Consider the following 25241-nt stretch of genomic DNA (forward strand, 5'->3'; position numbering starts at 1 on the left):
CTTTGTTCAGATGACCGAGAATAAAATCCTTTCACAAGTATCGAATTACTATTTACACTTGGCTCAGAGAATCCGTCATGCAGATGTCTAATGTATCCTGGACAATTATAGCAATTAATGGTCTTCCTGAGACGTCATTCTCCTGCTACTCTTGATCACTATTAAGCATTACTAATATAGTATTAAATAGTTAAAGCAGATTTTTCCGAGATGGAAGCATATTACAAATTGAGGGGAGGCAGCACTGTTCAAAGTGTGTCTCGACAACTTCACCAAAGGGACTCAAATGACACTAAAGTTGTCTTTTTTAATCACTTGTGGGAAATGTCACAAGATATTTCAGAATCAATTAGACCAACGCTCATCATACATCTTCACTTTGGTAGAACTGCCCGTATAGACTGACATTTTTCTAATGATATATATTTACATACACATTCATATCTGTGGGGTGTGCGTGGAGTCGAACCAATACATTTGTGGACTGAAGATGGAGATACACTGCAGCCGTACATTTAGTATTGCTCCTATTGCCAATTTCAGACAGACAGACAGACAGACAGACAGACAGACATTTAGTAATAGGCCAGTGGCCCAAAATACAAACATAGGTATAATTAGAACTTACATGCGTTTACCTAAAGACATCAGAATGTCTTATTTTCCCAACGTTATATAAAATTAGGCACAAATTATTTATAACATCTATGGGTTTTTTTAGTCTTAACGTTTATAAAACTGTGTTGTGAGATAGGGTGTTTCAAATATTTACCCAGAAACTTTTTTCTTATGTCTAGGTAGACCAATTGCCAATATCAGTGTCTTTAGACCCAGAATTGAGTAAGCGATGCCTGGCCATATACGTTTTTATCCAATCAGTCCCCAACTTGAAGATAATGTGAAAGAAAATTAGATTACATTTGTGTTTCTGTATCTTATGGCTGAAAACAAAACAGAAAACAGAAAAAATACCTAGACTTTTACCAAGGGCAGTGTCTGTGTGTTATCTATAGCTTTGGCCATATGTTGTCTACCATGGCCTTGAGTCACTGTGACCTTGTTAGGATACAAAGAAAGTCCCTGGGTTTGTCCCGTTATCAGTGAGTGCAGACGGTTGGTAAGTAGAAAACCTCTAGGAATCTAATGTATGACTTTGATAAGTATGAAGAGGTGAAATATATTTTATGTTCATATTATTTAATATAATTTTCAGTGAACTAAATATGCATAACCAAATCCTTATCTCTAAACACTAAAACCACAACAGCAGTGTAGGTTTGCATGTGGAATGGTCTGCTCCAAATGTTCGTGTATTTAGTATATTGATGTGCATTATGGAATCCACATATGTGGCATTGGCGAAGGTCATTTGCATTTCCAAATTGGCCTTCCGCAAGTTGCTCTTCAAACTGGCGTCCGTGTTCTACGTCGGATGATTACTTTTTGAGTTTCCCCTCTGTGATGTTTTATTTTAGAGACTGCAACGTCACGCGATAGGTCCGCGTTCGTTTCCCATTGTGGCTATCCTACTATTTGTGAAATTCATTTTGGTGTTTTCTACGATGATGTTTCTCACTTTCTCACTCATACACCAACTCACTCACATATATCCACCCAATGACTCTCTCAGTCAATATATCAGAGGTGAGTTCAATCAGTAATATAGCCATGACCTGACTCCTTTGGAATGTGGAAAATATAGTAAATATTACAATATGGCTATTTAGAAAGTACCTGCATCCACACCCTCGTGCACCAAACTCACTTTCCTGGGGTGAGATCACATTTGTGTGCTTCGCTGTGAGACAAGACTGCAGTCCAGGAAACCTAAGCTGCCAAGCTCCCAAACACGGTCATGCATCCAAATATCCAACCTTGATTTGCCTCTTCACCTAATTTGTAACCTGGGCTCTGTTGTAACAGGATATTGACTACGAATAACAATTTGTTTTACTACAATCATGCCCATGATGGTTGAGACTTTTTCAAATGGGGAAGGCGGGGTAACCTATTGGTTAAACCGTTCGCTCGTCAAGCTGAGGACCCGGGTTCGATTCCCCATATGGGAACAATGCATGAAGCCCTTTTCTAGTGTTCGCCACCGTGACATTGCTGGAATATTGCATAAAGCTTCGTTAAACTAAAGTCACACAAACGTATTTTCCACCGTTGCAGACATCTAAGACCTGTATCACTCTGACTAAATACATATTGGCTATGTACGTTCTCCTGCTACCTTCACGCCGAAGATCCGGGTTAGATTCTGCACATGGGTACAATATGTGAAGCCCATTGTTGGTGTTCCCCGTCGTGATAATGCTGGAATATTGCGAAAAAAGGCGTAACACAATACTCACTCACTTACCCTGTTACTTTCAGAGCTACAGCTATGGTCAGTGGTCTCCTTTTGGTCGCTCTTGCTGTCATTGTTGCTGTCAATGGTAATCATTACTGTTAAATACATTTATGTCAACATAAACCAAAAACATCACATATATTTAATATACCGTAGGTGTCATTCGTGATGTTCATAATAAATCATCTCCCGCTGAACAAACTCTATAGTAACCTTGTAAGTTGCTTAAATGTTCCTGACTCAGAAAAATGATATATAAAGTGTTCTTAAATTCGATTATGTCTTTTGAACTCTTTCCCTTATACGGTTTAGTTTAGATTCTTTTCTCTTAAAATGAAGAGCAAGCACTTGCTAATTACATAGCTTATTGCATCTATATTTACAAGGTTATCATTTCAGATATAGCATTTTATTGCATTATAAACATTGCTACATGTGCTCGTGGCGCATCATCTTCAGTTGTCAGGCTATGCGTTGTAAATGGGCCTGTGGCTTGATTGATTGAAATAGAACTACTACTCATTGGAATAATGAAGTATCTTCTCTTGTTGGAGGTGTATAAAGACCAGATGTACAGTGACAATCAGCAGAACATTTGAGACGCATACCAAGATCAGGTGTAAAGTGGCATTCAATAGATTATGTTTGAAGAGTTATTTCGTGTTGGAGGTGTACAAAGACCAGATGTAAACTGGCATTAGGTAGAAAATATTGGAGGTGTGAAAAAACAAGGTGTAACGTGATATTCAACAGATCATGTTTGAATATTCATGAACTCTTCATGTTTGAATAGTTTTATATGGTTCAAATTTCCAAGATAGGCCGTGGGTGGTGATTTGAAAATCAGACATGACTTGATAAATGATGGCTCGTGCACGTATGACCAGTTGTTTACATGTTTTAAATCAGTTTCCCGATTACAATGTGAGGACGTCCTGTTCATATATATTCCATGAACCTTTATTCTTTGGGAGTGTGCATATGAATATTTACACACTCACACTCGCTTTGGATGCCATAAAATTATAACGAGATCAGTCGAGAAAAGAAAACATTCTCATTCTTCACATGTAAACCACGTCACGGTCCACCGAATTGTTCAAGGTGTTGGCTCCTGGTTGGTTTGAGATCAAACGGGACAAGTACAATCTTACTGACTGAGGTATGTTCGTATGTTCATTTTTACATTGATTCCCATTCGTCAACTGGGACAATTCTGATGAGGTATACATTATTACAAATGGCACAAACCACATTATATGGATTAGTAGGTGACGCTGGTTTAGCAAGACTTTAAACAATAATTATTAAAGATAAGAAGATCTAAGATAAGAAGACCTCATCTGACGCATGTTTGAGACGTTTGGTGAAACCCACCGGCATATGTACATCCCCGGGAACCACGTCCTGTAGGGACTCATAGGGTGACTGTCCGCCTGCACAGTGATGGCGTGCTTGTTTTGGTGGTGAATGTAAGATCGTTGTTACAAATCTAGTCACCATTTGTGAAATACGAACAATATCCTTTATATATTAACATTTTACAAATGCACTGATTCTGATGGTGATATATATAAAGTGATATAAAGTTTCAAGTTGCTAGGTTAAACATGAAGGAAGCAGGACATCTTTTCACGTAGACAAATACTAAGTTTATTTCAAATATATTTCTATCTTTCCTACGTAAGACATACAGAGTTAACAAGTATCAACAGTAGTAGCTTCTGTAAAAAGAAGTCATTTAGGTCATAACTGAAGAAGTTATAGTACAAAATATAAAATTGATATTCAGTGAAGTGATCGGAAAATTCTGTACACTTGTTCTTTACGGTTATTGAAAATATGAAATAAGTATGTGTTTAGATGTAAGAAAGTATATTGTTACGGTTGAGAATTTACCGTGTCAAACTATGTAAGAAATCCCCTGTGAACCAGCAAAACAGTACAAAGTCAAGATTAAAAGATTCAAATATTGTATAATTATGCAACGAGAGCAAGATATTCAAAGTCAATTTCACAATACAGATTTCAAATACAATACAAATGCGCCAAAATCTAATGCCATGGGTCACAAAATATATAATATAGCAAAGTCACCAAAGTCTTAGTGTGAGAGAGAAACAGTCGTGCAGAATGAACACAGTGAGCGGTCTGACAGCAGTAGATCAGGCATTGACGGATAAGCATAAAGCGTTAGCAATGTAACTCCAGTGAATAAATGTGAATCTGTGTCTCTCACAACACAGCAGCTAGCATTTATATACATTTTCAGTCGTTTCCCGAAAGTACGAGCACTTACTGTCATCGCCAACACTGGAGAATGCCCTTGAAACAATATCTCCCGGAAGTAAACAAACAGGAAGTCAAGGGCAGATAATTCTCGGACAAGCCTGCTGCCAAAATCCTAAAAATGCGGATCATCTATCATACGAAATGCGACCCACCATATTTATTATTCAAAACACTAAGCATTATGACCCAATAATAATTATTACTGGATTAATAACAAAATATACAGAAAATACACACTCGTAACACTCTCCCCCTTGAGGAAAAGAAAGTTTCGCAGAAACTTTCTGTTAAAATCACAGCAATAATAACATAACAACATGACATGTAATACTATGAGAAATATGAGAAACTTCTTGCAGAATTACTATGACATTAGAAGCATTTATAGTTGGTATGCTTTGACACTGAGTTCAAGTACTTGACAATTAATGAGTGTCAGGTCATTAGTGTGTCGGGGTCTGGGTGTCGGCTTCATTGGGGCAGTCCCCACTTAACAGACTCCTATTGTCAAAATTAGCTTGCTGTAAAACGATGGAACTTACCTGAGTCAGGTGTTGACAGACGAAACCGGAAGTAATGAATCGGTAATCAATGGGCACGCGAACTCGTGACATTTTATAAAAGCAACTGGTTTATGTACTGAAGTGGTCGTTTTCAGTCTTTGTCTTTAAAATCACATCCAAATTGGGTCAAAGAAGGATTTCATGCTTGCCAATCGAAAAAGGATGAGGCATTACCCACAATGCCCCTACGCACAGTTGCTGCCATTTTGTCACTTGATCCCAAGTTGTTTTGAGACGACTATTTTGAAAGCAGTTCTCAACCGGTATGTCCTGTAACGACGACAAGGAACTCAATACAATGCATTATTCCTACGCTTGAGCGTGTTATCTGATTCAAGAAACTGACAATGAGATTTACAATAGAAGCTTTGGAGATTCGGATACGTGAAAAATTGAGAACAGCAGCAGTCGTCGATCGCAGCGGGAGAAAAGGAACATTCCACGATCTGACCAGGTACAGTGTTATTTTCTTGAAATACGCAATAGCACATGTTAGTCGTAATGTTTAACGTAAATAAGTAACTACTACAATACATATGAAATTTTAGACTTGATGGACCTCGGTAAACAAATTCGTGTCGAATTCTTAGCAAGAGAGATGGCTTCCTTCACTCAGCACTCGGTTAACTCAAGAACTCAATATTACTGTGATTTGGACCAGGTCACACACGATTAAAATGGTTCATTGTGTTAATGAATCAAAAATTATCTTTGCAAGAGAAAAATAAATCACAAATATCTCTAGTATATTATTGCTAATGGGCTTCCAACGGCTCAAAGTAACCTCCAAACGTATTTACAAATACGAATATTTATTGTAAGTCATCCTTTTCATATTGCTTTTGATATATGCACCTTTGGAAACAATGTAGTTGGGGATAGTGAGTCATTTTGCATTTATAGGTTAGGGATTTTTTTACCAGATTTGGTGCAATGTTTTCAAACTAGGACTCAAACTAATATTGAATATTCTTATATTACTGATTTATGAGATAATTTATGTTTGCCATCTGATGTAAGTAATGTTATGCTTATCATATCAAGATTTAACGAACTCTGAATGAAGAAAAGTGCATTGTGTTAGGCCCACAGAAAAGGTTGCGAAGAGTTTTTGATATAAAGAATATATGGATGGACAATGATGGATTGCCAGCGTTAAAACAGTACATGAATTTGTTGACCCGGATTCTTTTCATCTAGCATATTCTACACTTTGCAAATTGATATTTATTTTTTTTCATTTGACACTTTATTGTTATCAAGAGTGCAATATGACAAGTTTCTGACTTTTTTTTAATCGATTCATTTCTACCATTGTCTACGTTTCCAGCATAAAGGAGGGCAGTGTTGGAAAAACTGAAGAAGGCAGCCAGGACCAACTCAACTTGACACACAAAAGGTATGTATAACTTGAACCATCCAGTACATAATGTACATACAACATTACCAAATAATGTAAATTCTAGGAATCAGTAGAAATGCATGACACAGTCACTATTCTTGTAACCTCCAACTGGAAACATGTTTCATTTATAGTTATGCATCATGCACATGTCTCCTTTCAGAAGCTTTTTGATGGCTTTGGATGAACAAGATGGATCACTTAAGAAGGTGTGGGGAAAGCAGAGGCCCATTGTGCGCAAAGAACGGCAAAAAGTTCACAGTAAGTAAACGTATTCTAGTCATTTCACATCTTGCACAGATTCAAAATTTAAAAGAAACCCTTAAAATATCAAGTTAATGTGGATTCTTTCTATGTATTTCAAGGAAATTCAAAATGAACACTGTGTAACAAGTGCAGTTTATCCTTTGAAATATACAGCTTAAACAGTTCTAAATAGCACATATTATGGTGCAGTGTATGCTTGTGACCCCATATTCATAGCTTGTCTCCCTGAATGACTCCACATTATTGGTTAAGAAAACATGTCTTTTCACAATAACGGATAAATTGTAGTTCTATACACATAATGTGCATTGTAAGTAACATTCAGAAAATAAATTATGGCTTTCAAAGGAGAATTTCTTCATGTCTCTGCTCTCTATCAAATATCAACAAGCTGTTCTGCGATTGAGCTTTGATCACTTGTAATGTCAAATGCTCAGTTTATACTTTCTGAGCTCTTCGCTTATTGGACAGGGGGTTCAGTGTATTTCACCTCAAGCAGTTTTGGACAGTTTTCTTTTCTCTAGCCATGGATATCGTTGACGAATGCTTGTTCGTATTGATAGTTTGTTTTCTAAATTTCAGAAGCTGGAAAGTATGAAGGCTGTGAAACGATTGACTGGTAGGAGAAGAAGAAGCAGACAGTTCTTCCTCTCTTGGGGAAAGAGCTAACATTTCTCAAACTAGGAAGCCAAGTTATATGGGCTGATCTACATTGATGTGTTTAAAAAAACATTCTATACTAACTGCTTATTATTCCCTTGCTTTTATTTCATTTACTAATTTGAATATTCTGAATATTATTTGTTTACAAACAGATTGTTGAATTTAAATAAACTTTTAATGAATTTGTGCTTTATTCTGTTATTTGTCATCCTGAAGCCTTTTACCATTATGCAATTGTATAAAATACCTGATTTGTTACATGTGAGACATGAAACAAACTCTTTTCCGGAGCAGCGGATAAAGGACCGACTGATCAAGTTTCAGTTCATGGAAACTAGGCTGGAAACTAGATTGGAAACTAGGTTGGAAACTACAACACGTAAACTGGGTTGAAACCTACAATAAATCATACATGGAAACCAGGTTGAAACCTTCAATAAACTCGTACATGGAAACCAGCTGGATCCTGCTTGGAGGAGTAGGTAATGAATCGCACTGGAAACCAGCTGGAAATTAAAAACATGGAAACCAACTGGATTCCGCTTGGAGGAGTGGGTAATGACACGAACTGGAAACCATCCTGAAATGGTGCAGTTTCAGTTGCATGGACACCACAATGAAACTATAGGAAACTCCCTGGAAACCAACTGGAAATGTTGGTTTCCATGACGTTTCTTCTCGGTTTCAGTGTTGCAGAAACCAGCTTATTTTTGTAGTGCATGGTGGTACCAAGGTACACTTCAAACTTCTGTAAAGCTGACAAAAGACGTAATGTCTCTTTCTCAATGGTTGAATAATTTCTTGGGTGCTTATCAAATTTCTTTGAAAAATAACAAACTGGATGTTCAATTCCTGAATCATCCTCTTGAATTAGGACAGCACCTGCACCAACACTTGCATCAATTTGCAACTTAAAAGCTTTCTCAAAATTTGATGCCTGCGATACTGGAGAATTCATGAGTATGGCTTTGACTTTTTCAAATGCAGTCTCACAGCTGCTATCCGACTGAAATTTTACCTTTTTCCCAAAAAGGTTGGTAAGTGGTAATACAACATCTGAGACGTTTTGCCAGCCATACCCAAGAATCTCGTGAGTTCTCTCTTAGATTGAGATACTGGAAAATGTACAGTTGCTTCAACTTTAGCGTGAACTGGTTGTACCTCATTCTTTCGAAGAAAGCACGAGTCCTTTTCAGATTGTCATCCCACTCCATGTCATAATCGATGACATCATCCATTTAAGCCTGGACACGACCAAGGCCTGATGTGACATTCATGACGAGTCTCTGGAACTTAGCTGGAGCATTCTTCAGACCAAACGGCATCACCTTGTATTGATAAAGTCCATCTGGTGTAGTGAATGCCGATATTTTCTTTGCACGGCTATGAGTGGAATCTGCCAGAAGCCCTTCAGTAAGTCAAACTTACTTATATACTTAGTTTGACCAATGTGATCAATGCAATCGTCCCCTCTAGGAATAGGATACGAGTCAGTTCATGAGAGTGCATTGACAGCTTTCATGTCAGCACAGCACAAGAACACATGGTGAACTCCACGGACTGTCGCTGGGTTCAATAATGTCATTGTCCAGCATGTATTTCACCTCTTTCTGCAGAATTTCATGTTTTACTGGATTCATCCGATATGGATGTTGTTTTACAGGCACAGCATCACATACATCTATATCATGGCTAACAACATCAGTTCGACCAGGCACTACAGGAAACAAGTGAGAGAACTCATAAATCAAATCCTCAATGGTAGAAGAATTATAAAGCCTCATACCAAATTGGAAACGGACAGCACTTACAGTTTTAAAGTAGAGTTACCAAACACCGTCCTGAATCATTTTCTGCCAGACTATATGCCTGTGTGGGCTGATATGATAAAGTGTGGGCTCTAAATTTAAGGGATAAACTCAAAAATGACAGAATTGGTATTTCATCTGATCTCGCCAAAGTTCAACGTAAAACAACTCAATGATCTGAAGTCAGAGAACAAACACAGATATTACAAGACAGGTGAAACTATCGTAACCGAGAGATGCAATATAGACACCCAATCACCAGAGCCAGAAGCATCATCTACTACTAGGATGGACCAAGCGCCGTCTGCATCGACCAGCAGCAGTAAGCGAGGACCAAGCTCGCGCCCCACTGACAAGCAGGACAAGAAAAAATGATGGCGTGGCCCGTGCCAAGATGAACATGTACATAGACAAAACAACCGTTCCTTTTTATTTTGGAACGTTTTAATGGACTCGCATCAAAGATATCTGAAAGTGACTTTGTACGTTTTGTTGAAAGATTTGATATTGTTGGATTGTGTGAAACATGGATAATTAAAGACGATTTCTATCCTCAGAAAATTTTATGTGTTACTGTACTGACGATGTGAAAATTTCAGCACATGGTAGACTTTCAGGAGGAATACTTGTGATGGTAAAGAAATCCTTAGTGCAGTATGTCAAACTATCCCAAATGACCCCTAATTGTGTTTTCAAATGTTTTTAATAGTAAAAAATATGTTTTATTTGGATGTGTTTATATACACTCAGAGAACTCCCCATGGCACAGGCATCATAATGTGCAATGTGGTGTAACTCGCTTACACGACTCTCTGAGTTCTTTCATCAGTTTAGAAATATATCTCTTCTCCTTGGACGGGACTTTAATGCTCGTATTGGTGTTGCCCCAGAGTTTGCAGACGATGACATTTTGTCTACTCTTAAGATAGACTATTGTTATATTCTTACTGAGTATATCCATACCGAACGCTATTCCTGTGATAAACATGTGTCGAAGTATGGGAAGAAACTACTTGATCTGTGCTCAAGTCTTAATCTGACAACAAACCAGGTAAGTTTATTCCTGATAAAGTTGATATATCCCTTGAAAACATCCCAGATGACTGTGTAAACATACTGTACTGGAAGACAAGGTCACTTAGGGAAGGTTATGGTAACCCTGTCGAGGTTGTGAATGAAACAGCTCATGAGGTCACGCACGTGCTTATTGATTCTGCACTAAAAACGTTTGGTGATGTTCCTTATAAGGATAGCACCACTACTCGTAGTAAAATGAACACTCACTCAAAGTTGCTATTTGGACCAGAGTGTAAAAATAAAACGCAAGGAATTTTTATAGCAAAACATGTGTATTATAGGAACAAAACAGATGTAAATGAAACCCGTTTTCGTAAAGCAAGAAAAGATTATAAGAAAACAATTAATAAGTTTATTAGAAAAGAAAACAATTTTATTAGGCATCAGTTACGAGAAATCCATCATTTATCCCCAAAACGATAGTGGACATTGTTGAAGGGTAAACTGAATGAAGATACTTGTCCTATTCCAGAAGTTGAATTTTGTAATCATTTCAAATAGGTAAATGAAAGCATTCATGATGACAATATAGATGAAATAATAGACGCTCCAAACTACAATGTTTATGAACTCAATGTTGAAATAACTTCTTGTGAAATAGTTTATGCCCTTAAAAATGAAGAATTAGAAGTCGCCTGGACAAGACCAGATTTTTAAATGAACACTTATGGTCATCTGTATCAAACTTGCTACCATTTCATTTGGAATAAGTTAACGTTGTACTTCAAACAGGAACCTTGCCGGACGCATGGCTTATTGACACAATTAAACCTATCTATAAGAAAACAGGACATCGTATGGACCCAAGTTCATATAGGCCGATCTCAATCATGAGATGCTTTGGCAAACTTTTTACAAGTATCATTAATGAGAGACTGAATAAATATTGTGATGATAATGACATAATATCACGTCCTTTCCGGATTCAGAAAAGGTTTCTCTACAACAGACAATGTATTTGTTATTCACAAGCTGATAAATTGTATGAAAATATGCAAAAAGAAACTCTTTAGTGCTTTTATCGATTTCTCTAAAGCATTTGATAGCGTCAGGAGAATTGGGCGGTGGACTAAACTAAGACAAACCGGTATTAAGGGTAAAATTCTTACTTTAATTCAAAATATGTATAAGGACATAAAATCATGCGTTGTGGTAGATTCTCAAAGATCAGATATCTTTGATTGCTTTTTTCGGAGTTAGACAAGGAGAAAACGTGCCCACTCTCTTCTTCTCTATTTTTCCTAATGACTTAGAATCCCACGTAACAGAACAGTCTTGTGTTGGTGTTCAGCTAGGAACAAATGATGATCATTTGATTCCATATTTCAAACGGCTAGTTCTACTTTATGCTGACGATACAGTCCTCTTAGTCGAGACACATGATGACTTACAAAATACACAAAATAAATTTGCTAAATATTGCGTCAAATGGAAACTTCAGGTTAATATAAATAAGACTTATGTTATCATGTTTGGTTCCGGGCCTGCAGCTAATTATAAGAGATTTTTCACATTACACCATGAAAGGGTAGACGTTGTGGATACTTATAAATACCTTGGAACGTTATTACATAGATATGGCCATGTGAATTTAGCCGTCAGATTTATAGCTGATCTCGGTATGAAGGCATCTATAGCGTTACTGAAACGTGCTAGAAATGTTAAACTGCCTCTGGACCTTTTCCTCTCTGCATTTGATAAATTAGTTCTACCAATAATGTTGCATGGATGTGAACTATGGGGACATGAGAACAGTGAATTGATAGAAAAAAATTTAATTTTCTCAAGATAGCCACTGGTTTGAGGTATAACACCTAATTTTATGGTGTAAGGAGAACTTGGTAGAGAACCGATTCGGCTTCAAATCTCAACAACAGTAATTTCTTATTGGAGTATACTGACATTCAAAAAATAAAAATTCAGCTTTTATTCTTCAGTACATTAGAACTCAAAGTAAAATATCAACCGATTATGTCTGGCTAAGCCATATCGAGGACATCTTTTGTATGTGTGGACTACCTGATGTTTTTGAAACCCCATCCTCTACTCTCATGGATCATTTCAAATGTTAAATTAATTTTAAAAGATCATGGATGAGCGATATCAAAAATTCTTCCAAGGGAAAATATTATAAACTCCACATTTCGAACACTACCTACTTCTTGTATTTCTAAACCCATAATTTACCCATAGAGACTGGGAGATGGCAAAATATTTCAAAGAATCAGAGATTTTGTAAACTCTGTGATTGGGACCTCATTGGTGATGAGTTTATGTAAATGCTGTTATTTTGCAGATACACGTAAATCTTTCCTGGCCTACGGAAGCGTATTAGGGCCAACAGTGAAAAATGTTTTTGGTGTCACTATCTCCTACGTATGACTTAGTATCTCCTACGTAGGACATACTACCTACCGCGTAGTACTTAATACACTCTTCAAAAAAAGTAGGGGATCTTCATTTTTGTATTTACGATTAAACATATTTAGGAGATTCATCGAAATCAATCAATGTTGATATGACATTATTGAATTTTATTGAATGTTTTTCCTAACAACCATAGTTATTTAGAATGTATTTTGAAAGATGATCGGTGGATGGCATGTAATTTGCATGCATACGATTTTCATTTAAAAAACAAAACAAAAAACCACTAGAAACAAACACTAGCAAATGTGTGATGCCAGATGAGTGTCAAATTTAATGTTCTAATTGATTTCTCGACCTTCTTGAATAAACGTCAAAATCAAGAATGGGACCCCATGCACGTGTATGGGGCTACTGCGTTGTGCACGTGTATATCATGCGTTGTGTTTATTGGTGGTAATAGAGGGAAATGGTGGTGCTTTCATAAGATGTCTGTAATTGAAACGTTTGTTAACGTTTACAGTTCCAATTGAAAGTTCAGGTTCCCCTACTTATTTTGAAGAGTATATATAACGCGTCACAATTTAATTCTGGACTCACAAAAGTCCAGAAACTCTCAGCACTGTGGTCAAAGGGATTTGGCAAAATTAAACATGCAGCTGTTATGCATATGTGCTAAGGATGAAAAAATGAAAAAATGTTTTTTCGAAAACTCAGAATTTAAGCTCGCTCGCCTATGGGCCTGCCCATAGGCGAACAGTGGCCAATGGGCAGGCCCATGGGCGAGAGTGTTTAATTTCGTCCAGAATAAATGTTTTGGAGGTTGTAAATGAATGAAAAAAATGTTAATAAGTATCATGACACAAATTTCAGCTTGTTGTGGCTTGACACTGCTAAATGACAGCGATTTTAGAAAATCTCGCCCATGGGTGAAAAGCATATTGGCCCATGAACGAGAATAATTACTTTCATTGAAAATACATATTTTTTCCATGCTTTGCAGTTTTTGAATAAATGAACGTGTATCTATTAGTGTCGTGACACGAAATTAAGCTTATTTTGACTTAATTCGGCTAATTTAAAGTGATTTTTTAAAAAGTCTCGCCCATGGGCGAAAAACATTTGGCCCATGGACGAGAATATTTACTTTTACTCAAAATACATCTTTTTCCATGTTTTGGAGGTTGTGAATGGATGAAAGTATGTTCATAAGTATCATGGCACAAATTTCAACTCATTTTGAATTAATTCCGTTAATTTAGAGTGATTTAACAAAATCTCACCCATGGGCGAAACACATTTTGGCCCATGGGTGAGAATATTTACTTTTATCCCAAATACATCTTTTCCAGTGTTTTGGAGGACGTAAATGAATGAAAGTACATTTATGAGCATCGTGACAGAAATTTCAACTTATTTTGACGTAATTCCTCTGAATGAGAACAATTTTAAAAACTCTCGCCCATGGGAGAAAGACATTTTGGCCCATGGGCGAGAATATTTGCCTTCACTCAAAATACATCTTTTTTCTGTGTTTTGGAGGTTGTAAATGAATGAGGATATATTTATAAGTATCATGGCACAAAATCCAACTCATTTTGACTTAATTCTGCTAATTGAGACCGACTTTCAAAACCATCTCGCCCATGGGCTAAAACTATTTGGCCCATGAGCGAGAATATTTCCTTTTCACTCCAAATACATCTTTTCTAATGTTTTGGTGGATGTAAATGAATGAAAGTGCCATTATGAGTATCATGACACAAAATTCAACTGATTTTGACTTAATTTTGCGAATTCACTGCGGTTTTTAAAACATATGCCAGAATAATTACTTTTACTCAAAATACATCTTTTCCTGTGTTTTGGAGGTTGTAAATGAATGAGGATATATTTATAAGTATCATGGCACAAAATTCAACTCATTTTGACTTAATTCCGCTAATTTGTAACAAGTACAAGAATCTGGACTTCCATTTTGCAAACATATGGTTTAAAAATAGATGAAATTCTAATGACAATTCAGTTTAATTTCGTGAGTTTAGTTTTATGTCGCACTCAGTAATATCCCAGCAATATGGCGGCGGTTTGTAGATAATCGAGTATGGACCAGACAATCCAGTGATCAACAGCATGAGCATCGACCTGCACAATTGGGAACTGATGATATGTGTCAACCAAGTCAGCGAGTCTGACCACCCGATCCCGTGAGTCGCATCTTACGACAATCATAGTCGCCTTTTATGACAAGCATGGGTTGCTGAAGACCCATTTCTACTCCAGATCTTCACGGGTCCCGAACACAGAGCTTTAGTTCCAGCAACATATACAGTACACTTAGAATACTAAGCCTATGCTGGGACACATTAATAAACAGTGTTGTGAGATCTTTAAACTGTATTGAAATATGTCTTGTCAATCCCATTGACATTCGCCAAATGTACCTGCCTAGTAGTTTTAAGTGTACCTACCCAGTTTAGCATGTTTCGTTTTAATAGTGTGGTCTCCATTTTAGTAATTCCCGTTTGCCCGTCCCGGCTTTTCTTCGTCCGAGGTTTTATGGGGTATTCTCCTGTTTGTCAGACCAGAAATAATCTACAACAGGGATAGGTCACTCGCTTGTTTTCTTTACCATTTGTACTAATTAGTATGCGCCTCGTCATGCTCCAATGCACACAGTGACCTGGTTCGTTTCCATCGCAATTTCGACTGCGTTTAACAGTACTTCAGCCAGTTTACTGTATCAGTCGAAATCTTACAATGAATGAAGAAATGAATGAAGAACAAGAAGTATATGTGAAAGAATGAAAGAAATAATAAAAGAAAGAAGTACGTATGTGAATGAATGAAAGAATAAATGATACAATGATTCCAAAACATGCTAAAGAATGCAAAACTGTCGTTAGATCACATGTGTTAACATCAGCTTGTTATTGTCTCCCTGGTCAGACATAACAATTGTCAGACAGGTTAAAACAATAAACTATCTGGCTGACTGCACAGCTGCCTGTTGACGTAGTATACCCACATCACCTACTGTTCTTGCGTAACCTTCATCTACATCACCATCCTTAATATATTGAGCAGAGAGCACAGAAGGCCGTATAGCTGTAGTAACCACTGAACCGTGGCGTCTCTCTGCTCCCAAGTTCCCAAGTGGGGGTGTCCTCTTCTACCTCTTCCATTAATCTTTAAAACATCTAACAAGCTCAACGCATGCATCTTTTTACTAAAATGTGATGTTATACATATCATAAGAGTATTTTTATGTAATATTCAGTTGATAAATCATTATTTTATTATTCATATATGTATGACATGCTGGACAGGTATAGGGCATTTTGTGTTAATTTACCATTCCCATTTTCATAATGCTTAAAAAGGACACTCATTAATCTATCACAGAGTTTTGTCATTCTTTCACTCCAACATGGTTGCTAAATCCCCTATGATAATAGTATATCGACTCTCCCACACCCAATTTACCTAATCCTGAGAAATCAACCAGGCGTGACATACCCACATCGCCTAATTCATCTTCCGTACCTATCGAGTAAAAAATACATAAAATTGGAGGACACCCTGTTAACTAATGGGAGTGAGCCTTGTAGGGAGTACCATCACTCTCACAAACCCACATATTGAGGAGAAGCGGCGGTTTTTGTCGGTGATTCTTCTGGCTTTGCTAAGTAAATCGTACATAAACATGTAAATATTTTGCTTTGACTCTGTAACTACCCACATTATGACATGGAGACCATTCTCATTTGAATAGTTTTGAGTTTGAATCTTGGCATATTTTACCGGTTTGCCACTTTAGCACTCTATCTTTTTTAAATCGGGCGTGCCTATTTTGGTGGTTTTTGGTATTCCATCTATTTGTTTAAATTAATTGATTTATTTGTTTTTGCTTTGTTTGGGTTTTTTTACTGCTAGTGGTCCAGTGAGTGAGTATGCTTTGATACCTTTAAATTTACGTTTGACGTTTGACGAGCGGGACGTAAGCAAGAACATATATGGAGCCCCTGCATCAATACATATTTAAGACTAAAGTGTTTGAAACATTATTCTAGAACAGTATTTGTACACAACTGATGAAATGTACCTGAAAGTTCAAGGTTCGTACGAACATACAGGACACATTTCTCCTACCCCATTTAAGAATGTCCATTTCTGATTGGTTCACGTGGCCTTGCGAGGGAGAATAGATCATTAAGTTTTACCCCGCATGCATGGGAAAAGCATGCATCCACGACAGTCAATGAACTGTAAAGCAGTGGTTCGAATCGACAATAGTACCGTGTTAATATAATGCAGCTTGTTTTGATGCTCTATTTACATAAAGTGATATTTAAACATTCGTTATGGTAAATGCGGTGTAGCAATGTATGAGGAGTATGCGGGGTTTCTTCCTCCCATTTCATCCACCGATGAGAATGGTGGTACCTCGCTCATAGTGACCACATTACTGTACTGTATAACGTATTTTGTTTTCCTTCATTTCATGCTCGGAGCGTCGAACGCCATTGTGTTGACGCCTAATTAGCTCCTTACGTAATACCCGAAACATCGAATTTTCAATTCAGTTTTAGACAGCCCAGGCAAGTTGTTTGTTTAAGAAGTAAGAGGATTAGGAGGCATGGTCGACTAGATTTCTTTGTTTAACTAATCCCACACGGCCTTCACCAATAGAGGGAATGATTCTGTTCAGTTATGACATTGCTGTTCTCCATATGTCTCTATTTTCTCCACACATCTCCATGTTGTTGTATTTTTGTGTGTTTTGTAACTGTGATTGGGACTGGTGAACAAGCTTTACAGTACCTCACCCATACAACATATAATACAAAATATAAATGAAGCATGTGTCGTCATCCATATGAACTATCATATAATAACACATGCATACATATCATTACATCAAATACAGCTATCATATAAGTAAACATGAAAAATAGAATTGCGGTTTGTTGTGTCTGACTAGCTCTTTGTAGAAACACTGAACATTTGTGAGAAGGTTTATGACAAGCTAATTAGTTTCCTGTTAAAAAATTAAAAATCAAGCTTTATGTTTTATGTTAAAATCGTGGACGGATTCAACTATTTTCTGGTTTTCACAGTGAATAAGTTCTTTGTTTCCGTTCACCGAAGTCATCATAGACCACAGTGAGAAAAGGTCAGTCTTCAAGCATTAAGGAAGACCATGATAGGGTATGGAGTACTTGTGTTTTCCTTGGCGTGGTCATCTCCTCCGTTACCCTCTCCCCCGAATCCACACCCCACCAGGGCGTGTAGGACTTGGCTCGGTGGATAAAAAGGGACTCCTATAACCCCATATACGCCTAATCACAATGCTATAATTTGTCGTTTTTGTGTATCCGGTGTTGTATATTCTGTAATATTGTATAGTACTGGTGAAGTGTTAATCAAAGCCATATTTTGCTTGGTAAACGAACCAGATTCTTTGAGAATCAAAATAAATTTAAGCACATTTCCAAAATTGAAATACAGCATGCACACAATAACTAAATTGGAAGGAATATCGTGCCGGAGAAGGTTTTCCAGGGCACATGCACATAAATGTCAATGTCTTTCAAAGACTAATATGTGCAGGTCTTGCAAAAGGACAAAGCAGGTATGCTTGACAAAGTTCTTGCAAAGAAGGTTTATACACAACACCAAAACCAACTGGTCAGCTCGACGCCTTATAAAACAATCAATTCGAGATTTCCTTTGAATGTGAGATATTTGGCTGCGCGTCTTGCGCAATCAGTCTTTTCATCCATATACACTCACGAACACCTGTTCATTTCAAAGCTGGGGTCACCTAATGACCTAATGTGATCCATGGATGAATTGTGTATGACAAGTAAAATACACTTGAAAGCGGCAGCAGTTTTACTCCAATAAACAAGAGCAGCGGACGAGACACGACTTTTTCGGCGCAAATTGTCGTAGGCGCTTTGCCGAAATTACGTAAGTGAAGGCGGAAGAAACAGAAAGCGTCATCGTTCCGCTCAGTTTTCATTGTCTTTGCGAGTTATGCTGAGATACTCAACAAACTGAGATAAAAGTCAGAATGATGAAAAAGTGGAAATCAGTGTGTGGGTTAGAACTTGAAAATCACTCATGAAATCTCTGACAAAGTAATATCTGTTCAGGTCATGATAATTTGAAAAAGAACCCCAGAAAGTTCTATACAACTTATCATAGGGTAAGCAGCATTTCGGCGTAGCTGTTTAACTCGTTATCAAGAAAGGGACGTCTACGGGGTAGTCCTGTAAGTTAAAACTTTGTTTTGGGTCAAAGTCAAAATCGTTTGGTGTAGTGACAACGGTGTTGTTTTAAGGGATTGGACACGGGTTTTCTTTTAAAAAGTAAAATGTGGATCCTCAGGAAGTGAAATAAGACAGAATGTAAGTGAATCGATGTTAGCGAGTTCAACCAGTAACTTCAGTTAATAAAATGGACTTTCAGTTCACTCCTTCCATTAGTAATGACTTATTTAGTTTCTTGATAAAATTGCTTGCAAGGTGAATGTTGGAAATGACAGTTTTCATTATCATTTTAACAACTTCAGTTATGGCAAATGCGCTTCTATACTTCACGTTTCGTCCTACTTATTTTACGGGAAGATACCTTTGTGTAAACGGTTATATGTTCATTTTGAGAAATGGTAAAAAGGGAGAATGTACATGTATCTCGTGAAAATGAATTTTGAAAGACTGCAGATCAACAGTTCCAGCTGTCTTAACAACATGATTTCTAAAATACTTAGAGACCACAATTACGAAAGCCAAAGTAAATCTTTTCGAGCAAAAATAGTGAAAATTTATTTTAAAAAATAAGTAAACGCAAAATCAGTCTTGATTATATTACGTATTCCTCATAGCCCCATATAAAGATTACACATTAATAGTATGGATACTTTAATCTATAGTTTAAACTAATCTCCTCAAGTAATCGTGACTGGATTGGCAAGCCTAAACTTGCATATCAATGCCACTCCATATTACATAACATACATGATAACAACACTTCATGTTCCGCTCGTCAAACGTCAGAATAAATTTACAGTTATCAAAGCAGACTAGCAGGGCCACTAGCAGTAAAAACCAAACCAAAACAAAAACAAATAAATCTAAACGAATAGATGAAATACTAAAAACCACCAAAATATGCACGCCCCCTTTAAAAAGGTAGAATGCAAAAGTGGCAAACTGGTAAAACATGCCAAGATTCAAACTCAAAACTATACAATCGTATTTTACTCGATAAATCAGAATGGTCTCAATGTCATAATGTGGGTAGTTACGAAATCAAAGCAAAATATTGTACATATATGTATCATAAAATGATAATTTGTCAACTGAATAATACATAAAACATTCTTATGATATGTATAACATCACATTTTAGTAAAAAGATGTATGCGTTGAGCTTGTTAGATGTTTTAAAGATTAATGGAAGAGGTAGAAGAGGACACCCCACTTGGGAACTTGGGAGCAGAGAGACGCCACGGTTCAGTGGTTACTACAGCTATACGGCCTTCTGTGCTCTCTGCTCAATATATTAAGGATGGTAGATGAAGGTTACGCAGGAAAAGTAGGTGATGTGGGTATACTACGTCAACAGGCAGCTGTGCAGTCAACTCACGAAATTAAACTGAATTGTCATTAGAATTTCATCTATTTTTAAACCATATGTTTGCAAAGTAAAGAAAACAAGTAAACGAAAATATTTTCGTCCACGAGCGAGATTAGTCGAATTAAGGCCGGAATGACTTCATTCTTTTGTCATGATACTTATAAACACACTTTCATTCATAAATTTACAACCTCCCAGGCAATAAAAAGACTATGAAAATTTAAGTGGAAGTCCAGATTCTTGTACTTGTTACAAATTAGCGGAATTAAGTCAAAATGAGTTGAATTTTGTGCCATGATACTTATAAATATATCCTCATTCATTTACAACCTCCAAAACACAGGAAAAGATGTATTTTGAGTAAAAGTAATTATTCTGGCATATATTTTAAAAACCGCAGTGAATTCGCAAAATTAAGTCAAAATCAGTTGAATTTTGTGTCATGATACTCATAATGGCACTTTCATTCATTTACATCCACCAAAACATTAGAAAAGATGTATTTGGAGTGAAAAGGAAATATTCTCGCTCATGGGCCAAATAGTTTTAGCCCATGGGCGAGATGGTTTTGAAAGTCGGTCTCAATTAGCAGAATTAAGTCAAAATGAGTTGGATTTTGTGCCATGATACTTATAAATATATCCTCATTCATTTACAACCTCCAAAACACAGAAAAAAAGATGTATTTTGAGTGAAGGCAAATATTCTCGCCCATGGGCCAAAATGTCTTTCTCCCATGGGCGAGAGTTTTTAAAATTGTTCTCATTCAAAGGAATTACGTCAAAATAAGTTGAAATTTCTGTCATGTCATAAATGTAATTTCATTCATTTACATCCTCCAAAACACTGGAAAAGATGTATTTTGAGTAAAAGTAAATATTCTCACCCATGGGCCAAATGTGTTTCGCCCATGGGCGACACTTTTTAAAACATCACTCTAAATTAGCCGAATTAATTCAAAATGAATTTAATTTCGTGTCACGACACTAAAAAATACACGTTCATTTATTTAAAAACTGCAAAGCATGGGAAAAAAATATATTTTCAATGAAAGTAATTATTCTCGTTCATGGGCCAATATGTTTTTCACCCATGGGCGAGATTTTTTAAAATCGCTGTCAGTTAGCAGAGTCAAGCCACAACAAGCTGAAATTTGTGTCATGATACTTATTAACATTTTTTTCATTCATTTACAACCTCCAAAACATTTATTCTGGACGAAATTAAACACTCTCGCCCATGGGCCTGCCCATTGGCCACTGTTCGCCTATGGGCAGGCCCATGGGCGAGCGAGCTTAAATTCTGATTGCCATTGTGACTAATGCGCAACGACCCCTGAAATATCCAGCGCATAATAGAAAAATGTAACTGCAACGCGTAAAAATAGGGCAGCCTGAACGCGAGGCAGTAAAGTGCAACAGTCGGTCCAACATATGAAAGTAATATGCAACAAGTAAGCTACCCATCAAAAGTCTGGACTCACTTAAAACACCCACTATATGTTATATATGTATACATGGTTACAACGAAGATTAATTTCTCCACCAACTTGGGGGAAACAACTGCAAACCTTATGCAGATTAATTGCACGAGGATGATTCATCAAATTGCTGAAAAGCATGTGCAAATATCGTGCACATGAACTGCTGCGTTTTGGTGTAAAGTTTTGATAAGGATTTGCCACTTTCACCGAGTTGAATCATTTGTTGAACGCATGACAACAATCTTGTCAACGTTACGCATTTGTCTTGTTATACACCAGTTCATGTGTGAACAGTTCCTTTAAACAGTATGGAATATTCTAGTTTAGAACAGTTGATTGATGTATGGGTCTACATTTACACTAGTGAGCCTAAAGTTTTGATAGGTAGTATAGTTGAACATAAGAGTTTAATGGTGAAGGAAACAGTAGAGTGAGTGAGTGAGTGACTTTGGTTTATCGCCGCTTTTAGCAATATTCCAACGATATCACGGCGGAAGACACCAGAAAAAGGGCCTCACACATTCTACCCATGTGGGGAATCGAACCCGGGTCTTCTGCGTGACGAGCGAACGCTTTAACCACTAGGCTACCCCACCGCCCCAGAAACAGTAGAGTAAATGAAACACATGATAGCAGATTCCAATGGTAAATATGACACATATCTGTAGAGTCTAAACGTGAATGAAACACATGGTTGTAAACTCTAAAACAGTGACTGAAACAGTCAAAAAGGAAATGTCTGGGGGAACTAAGTTGACCATTTCAGATTAATATATATGAAAACATATCGAGCATCTCCAACAGGAGATACTAAGTCCTACGTAGGAGATAGTAAGTCATACGTAGGAGATACTAAGTCATACGTAGGAGTTATTATCTCCCACGTACTAGATACTAAGTCATAGGTAGGAGATAGTAAGTCCTACGTAGGTTCTAATAAGTCCTACGTAGGTGATAGTAAGTCCTACGTAGGAGATACTAAGTCATACGTAGGAGTTATTATCTCCTACGTAGGAGATAACAAGTCCTACGTAGGTGATAGTAAGTCCTACTTAGGAGACAATTTTTTACTCATCTGTTGTCCCAGAGTGTTGGAGTACAGATATTATTGTACCAATACTTAAAAAAGGGGACCGTAATGATCCTAATAATTACAGAGGTATATCTCTACTCAGTTCACTTAGCAAATTATACACATCAGTACTTATCAATAGACTAACATTTGGGGCAGACTCATATGATAAGGTTGTTGAATCCCAAGCTGGTTTTAGGACAGCACAGTAGATAATATTTTCACTCTACAAACTCTTTTCCAACTTTACCTCAGTAAAAAAACGTGAAAGTATTATGCCATTTTCGTTGATGTTAAGGAGGCTTTTGACTTAATCGACACGGACAAATTATGATCAATCCTTAAGATTAGGGCTATTTCGCCAGAAATACTTAAATCCTAATCTATAAGTGTGTTAAAGGTTACATGCAACCAAAAAATCAAACATAATTAAAACACATTTATCACTTATCCATGACATATAATATACATTGCTGCTTTTAAAAAAACAAATAAACAAAATTATAAGCATACAATCGCGATTCAAAAGTGCAATATTTTGTACTTGGGCTTACTTGCCCCGAAACGAAGCCCTCGGGAGACCGAACCCAGTCATAGCGGGTGAATATGCACTCAAGTGTAACGACGGCTTTCGATTGGCTGTTTCATTTGCTGATATGCTGAGGGTTCATTGTACAGAAAGATGATCCGTTTGATGGGCATTTTAGAAGTATAGCCAGTCACAAGAACGTAAGATTCTTTATGGATAACAACTTCTTTTTGTGTACTTGATTCGTCGTTTCAGTATGGATTCATATACTGTTGTCAAACACTAAACGAAGTCGTTATCCATGAAGAATGTATATAGAGATGTTGGTTTTGGAAAATACATGTTCTCTGAATCTGCGCTCGATCCAATAAAGAGTCATCTCAGTAGAGATGGTAAACTACTGCGTAACTGGAATCGGTCATTCGTCCAAGTACAAAGCAGGACTTGAAACTGACAAGAGTTTGCACCAGTTTCCGTCAGATCCAGTCATCCGAAGAAAATGAATGTAGTTTATTTGCAACCCACAGACATAAAAACATGTCATGTGTATCACACGTGCCTAATTACATAATGTTGCAGACACGGGAGTCGGGTGCACGAGTCATAAATCAACTTCTTTTCTTTATGTCGTATAGTCTGATAGGTGTTAAGTTCAAATTGCATGTGGTCAGTGATTGAAGCTGTGTATTGCATGTTGTCTTTAGCAGACAGGCAGACAGGCAGACAGACATATAGGTGTTAATAAACCAGACACTGAGCTTTCTCTGTGACAGAGACTGCTTACCACAATCAACAAGTTGTTTTACGTAACGAGCAGATTATTTACTTGTTTGTGTACACAAGATCAGACTACTGCTCGCGACCTCAGACGCTGAACATGCATACTGTTTCATGCTCTGCGAACTTATTCACTGCGCATGCGTTATGGACGCAGCGTAGCACAGATTTTGAAACCAGTTTTCCTCCCAGCGGTGGGGGGAATTTAGTAAAACGTTTGAACTCCGATTTCGCCAGCCGTTTTTTCATCGCGTTTTTTTTTCAACTTTATAGGTTGAATTGGCATTTTTTTATGATTTGTTTCGGTAAGTGCATACCGAAAGGTACCAGAATCTGCAAAGTTGTGTTTTACGTTGCACATGACCTTTAAGGGAAGGGTTCGAAGATCTGTTTGGGCAATAATTTTCGAAAACATAAATGTTGCAATCGTATAATGTTTGTAGATGCTAAAATCTACATATATTTTAAATTTGAACGAAATCGGTGAAGAAATGGATTTTTTAGGAATTTCTACAAGCACGAGTATTTTATGTATTGAGTGTAGCGGTAGTAATTCCTAAAAAATTCCATTTCTTCACCGATTATCTGCGAAACATGAAATAAGTATATAGTACGGATTGCAGTCACAAATCAGGGGTGGCTGTCTAGTAAACGCATTCAGTCTCGTGTGTTGTGTGGGTTGGTTGTGCCACTGGTACCTCTGCTGAGCGAGCTGAGTGAGTGAGTGAGTGAGTTTAGTTTTACGCCGCACTCAGTAATATTATAGCTATATGGCGGCGGTCTGTAAATAATCGAGTCTGGACCTGACAATCCAGTGATCAACAACATGAGCATCGATCTGCGCAATTGGGAACCGATGACGTGTCAACCAAGTCAGCGAGCCTGACCACCCGATCCCGTTAGTCGCCTCTTACGACAAGCTGAGTAGCCTTTTATGG

At 37.2% G+C, this 25241-nt stretch overlaps 1 protein-coding gene across 1 annotated transcript in view; it reads left to right on the top strand.

Annotated features, from left to right (window-relative positions):
* Positions 1-1048: 1048 nt before the first annotated feature.
* Positions 1049-25241, top strand: part of LOC137268863 (perlucin-like protein) — a 32683-nt gene continuing 8490 nt past the window's right edge. The window contains exons 1-2 of the mRNA XM_067803439.1: positions 1049-1117; positions 2380-2441. Of these exons, the coding sequence (XP_067659540.1) occupies positions 2390-2441 (52 nt within the window). The 5' untranslated portion in view covers positions 1049-1117; positions 2380-2389. The remainder of the gene's footprint in view (positions 1118-2379; positions 2442-25241) is intronic.

The sequence above is a fragment of the Haliotis asinina genome, chromosome 16, assembly GCF_037392515.1.
Source record: "Haliotis asinina isolate JCU_RB_2024 chromosome 16, JCU_Hal_asi_v2, whole genome shotgun sequence".
Lineage (NCBI taxonomy): Eukaryota > Metazoa > Mollusca > Gastropoda > Lepetellida > Haliotidae > Haliotis > Haliotis asinina.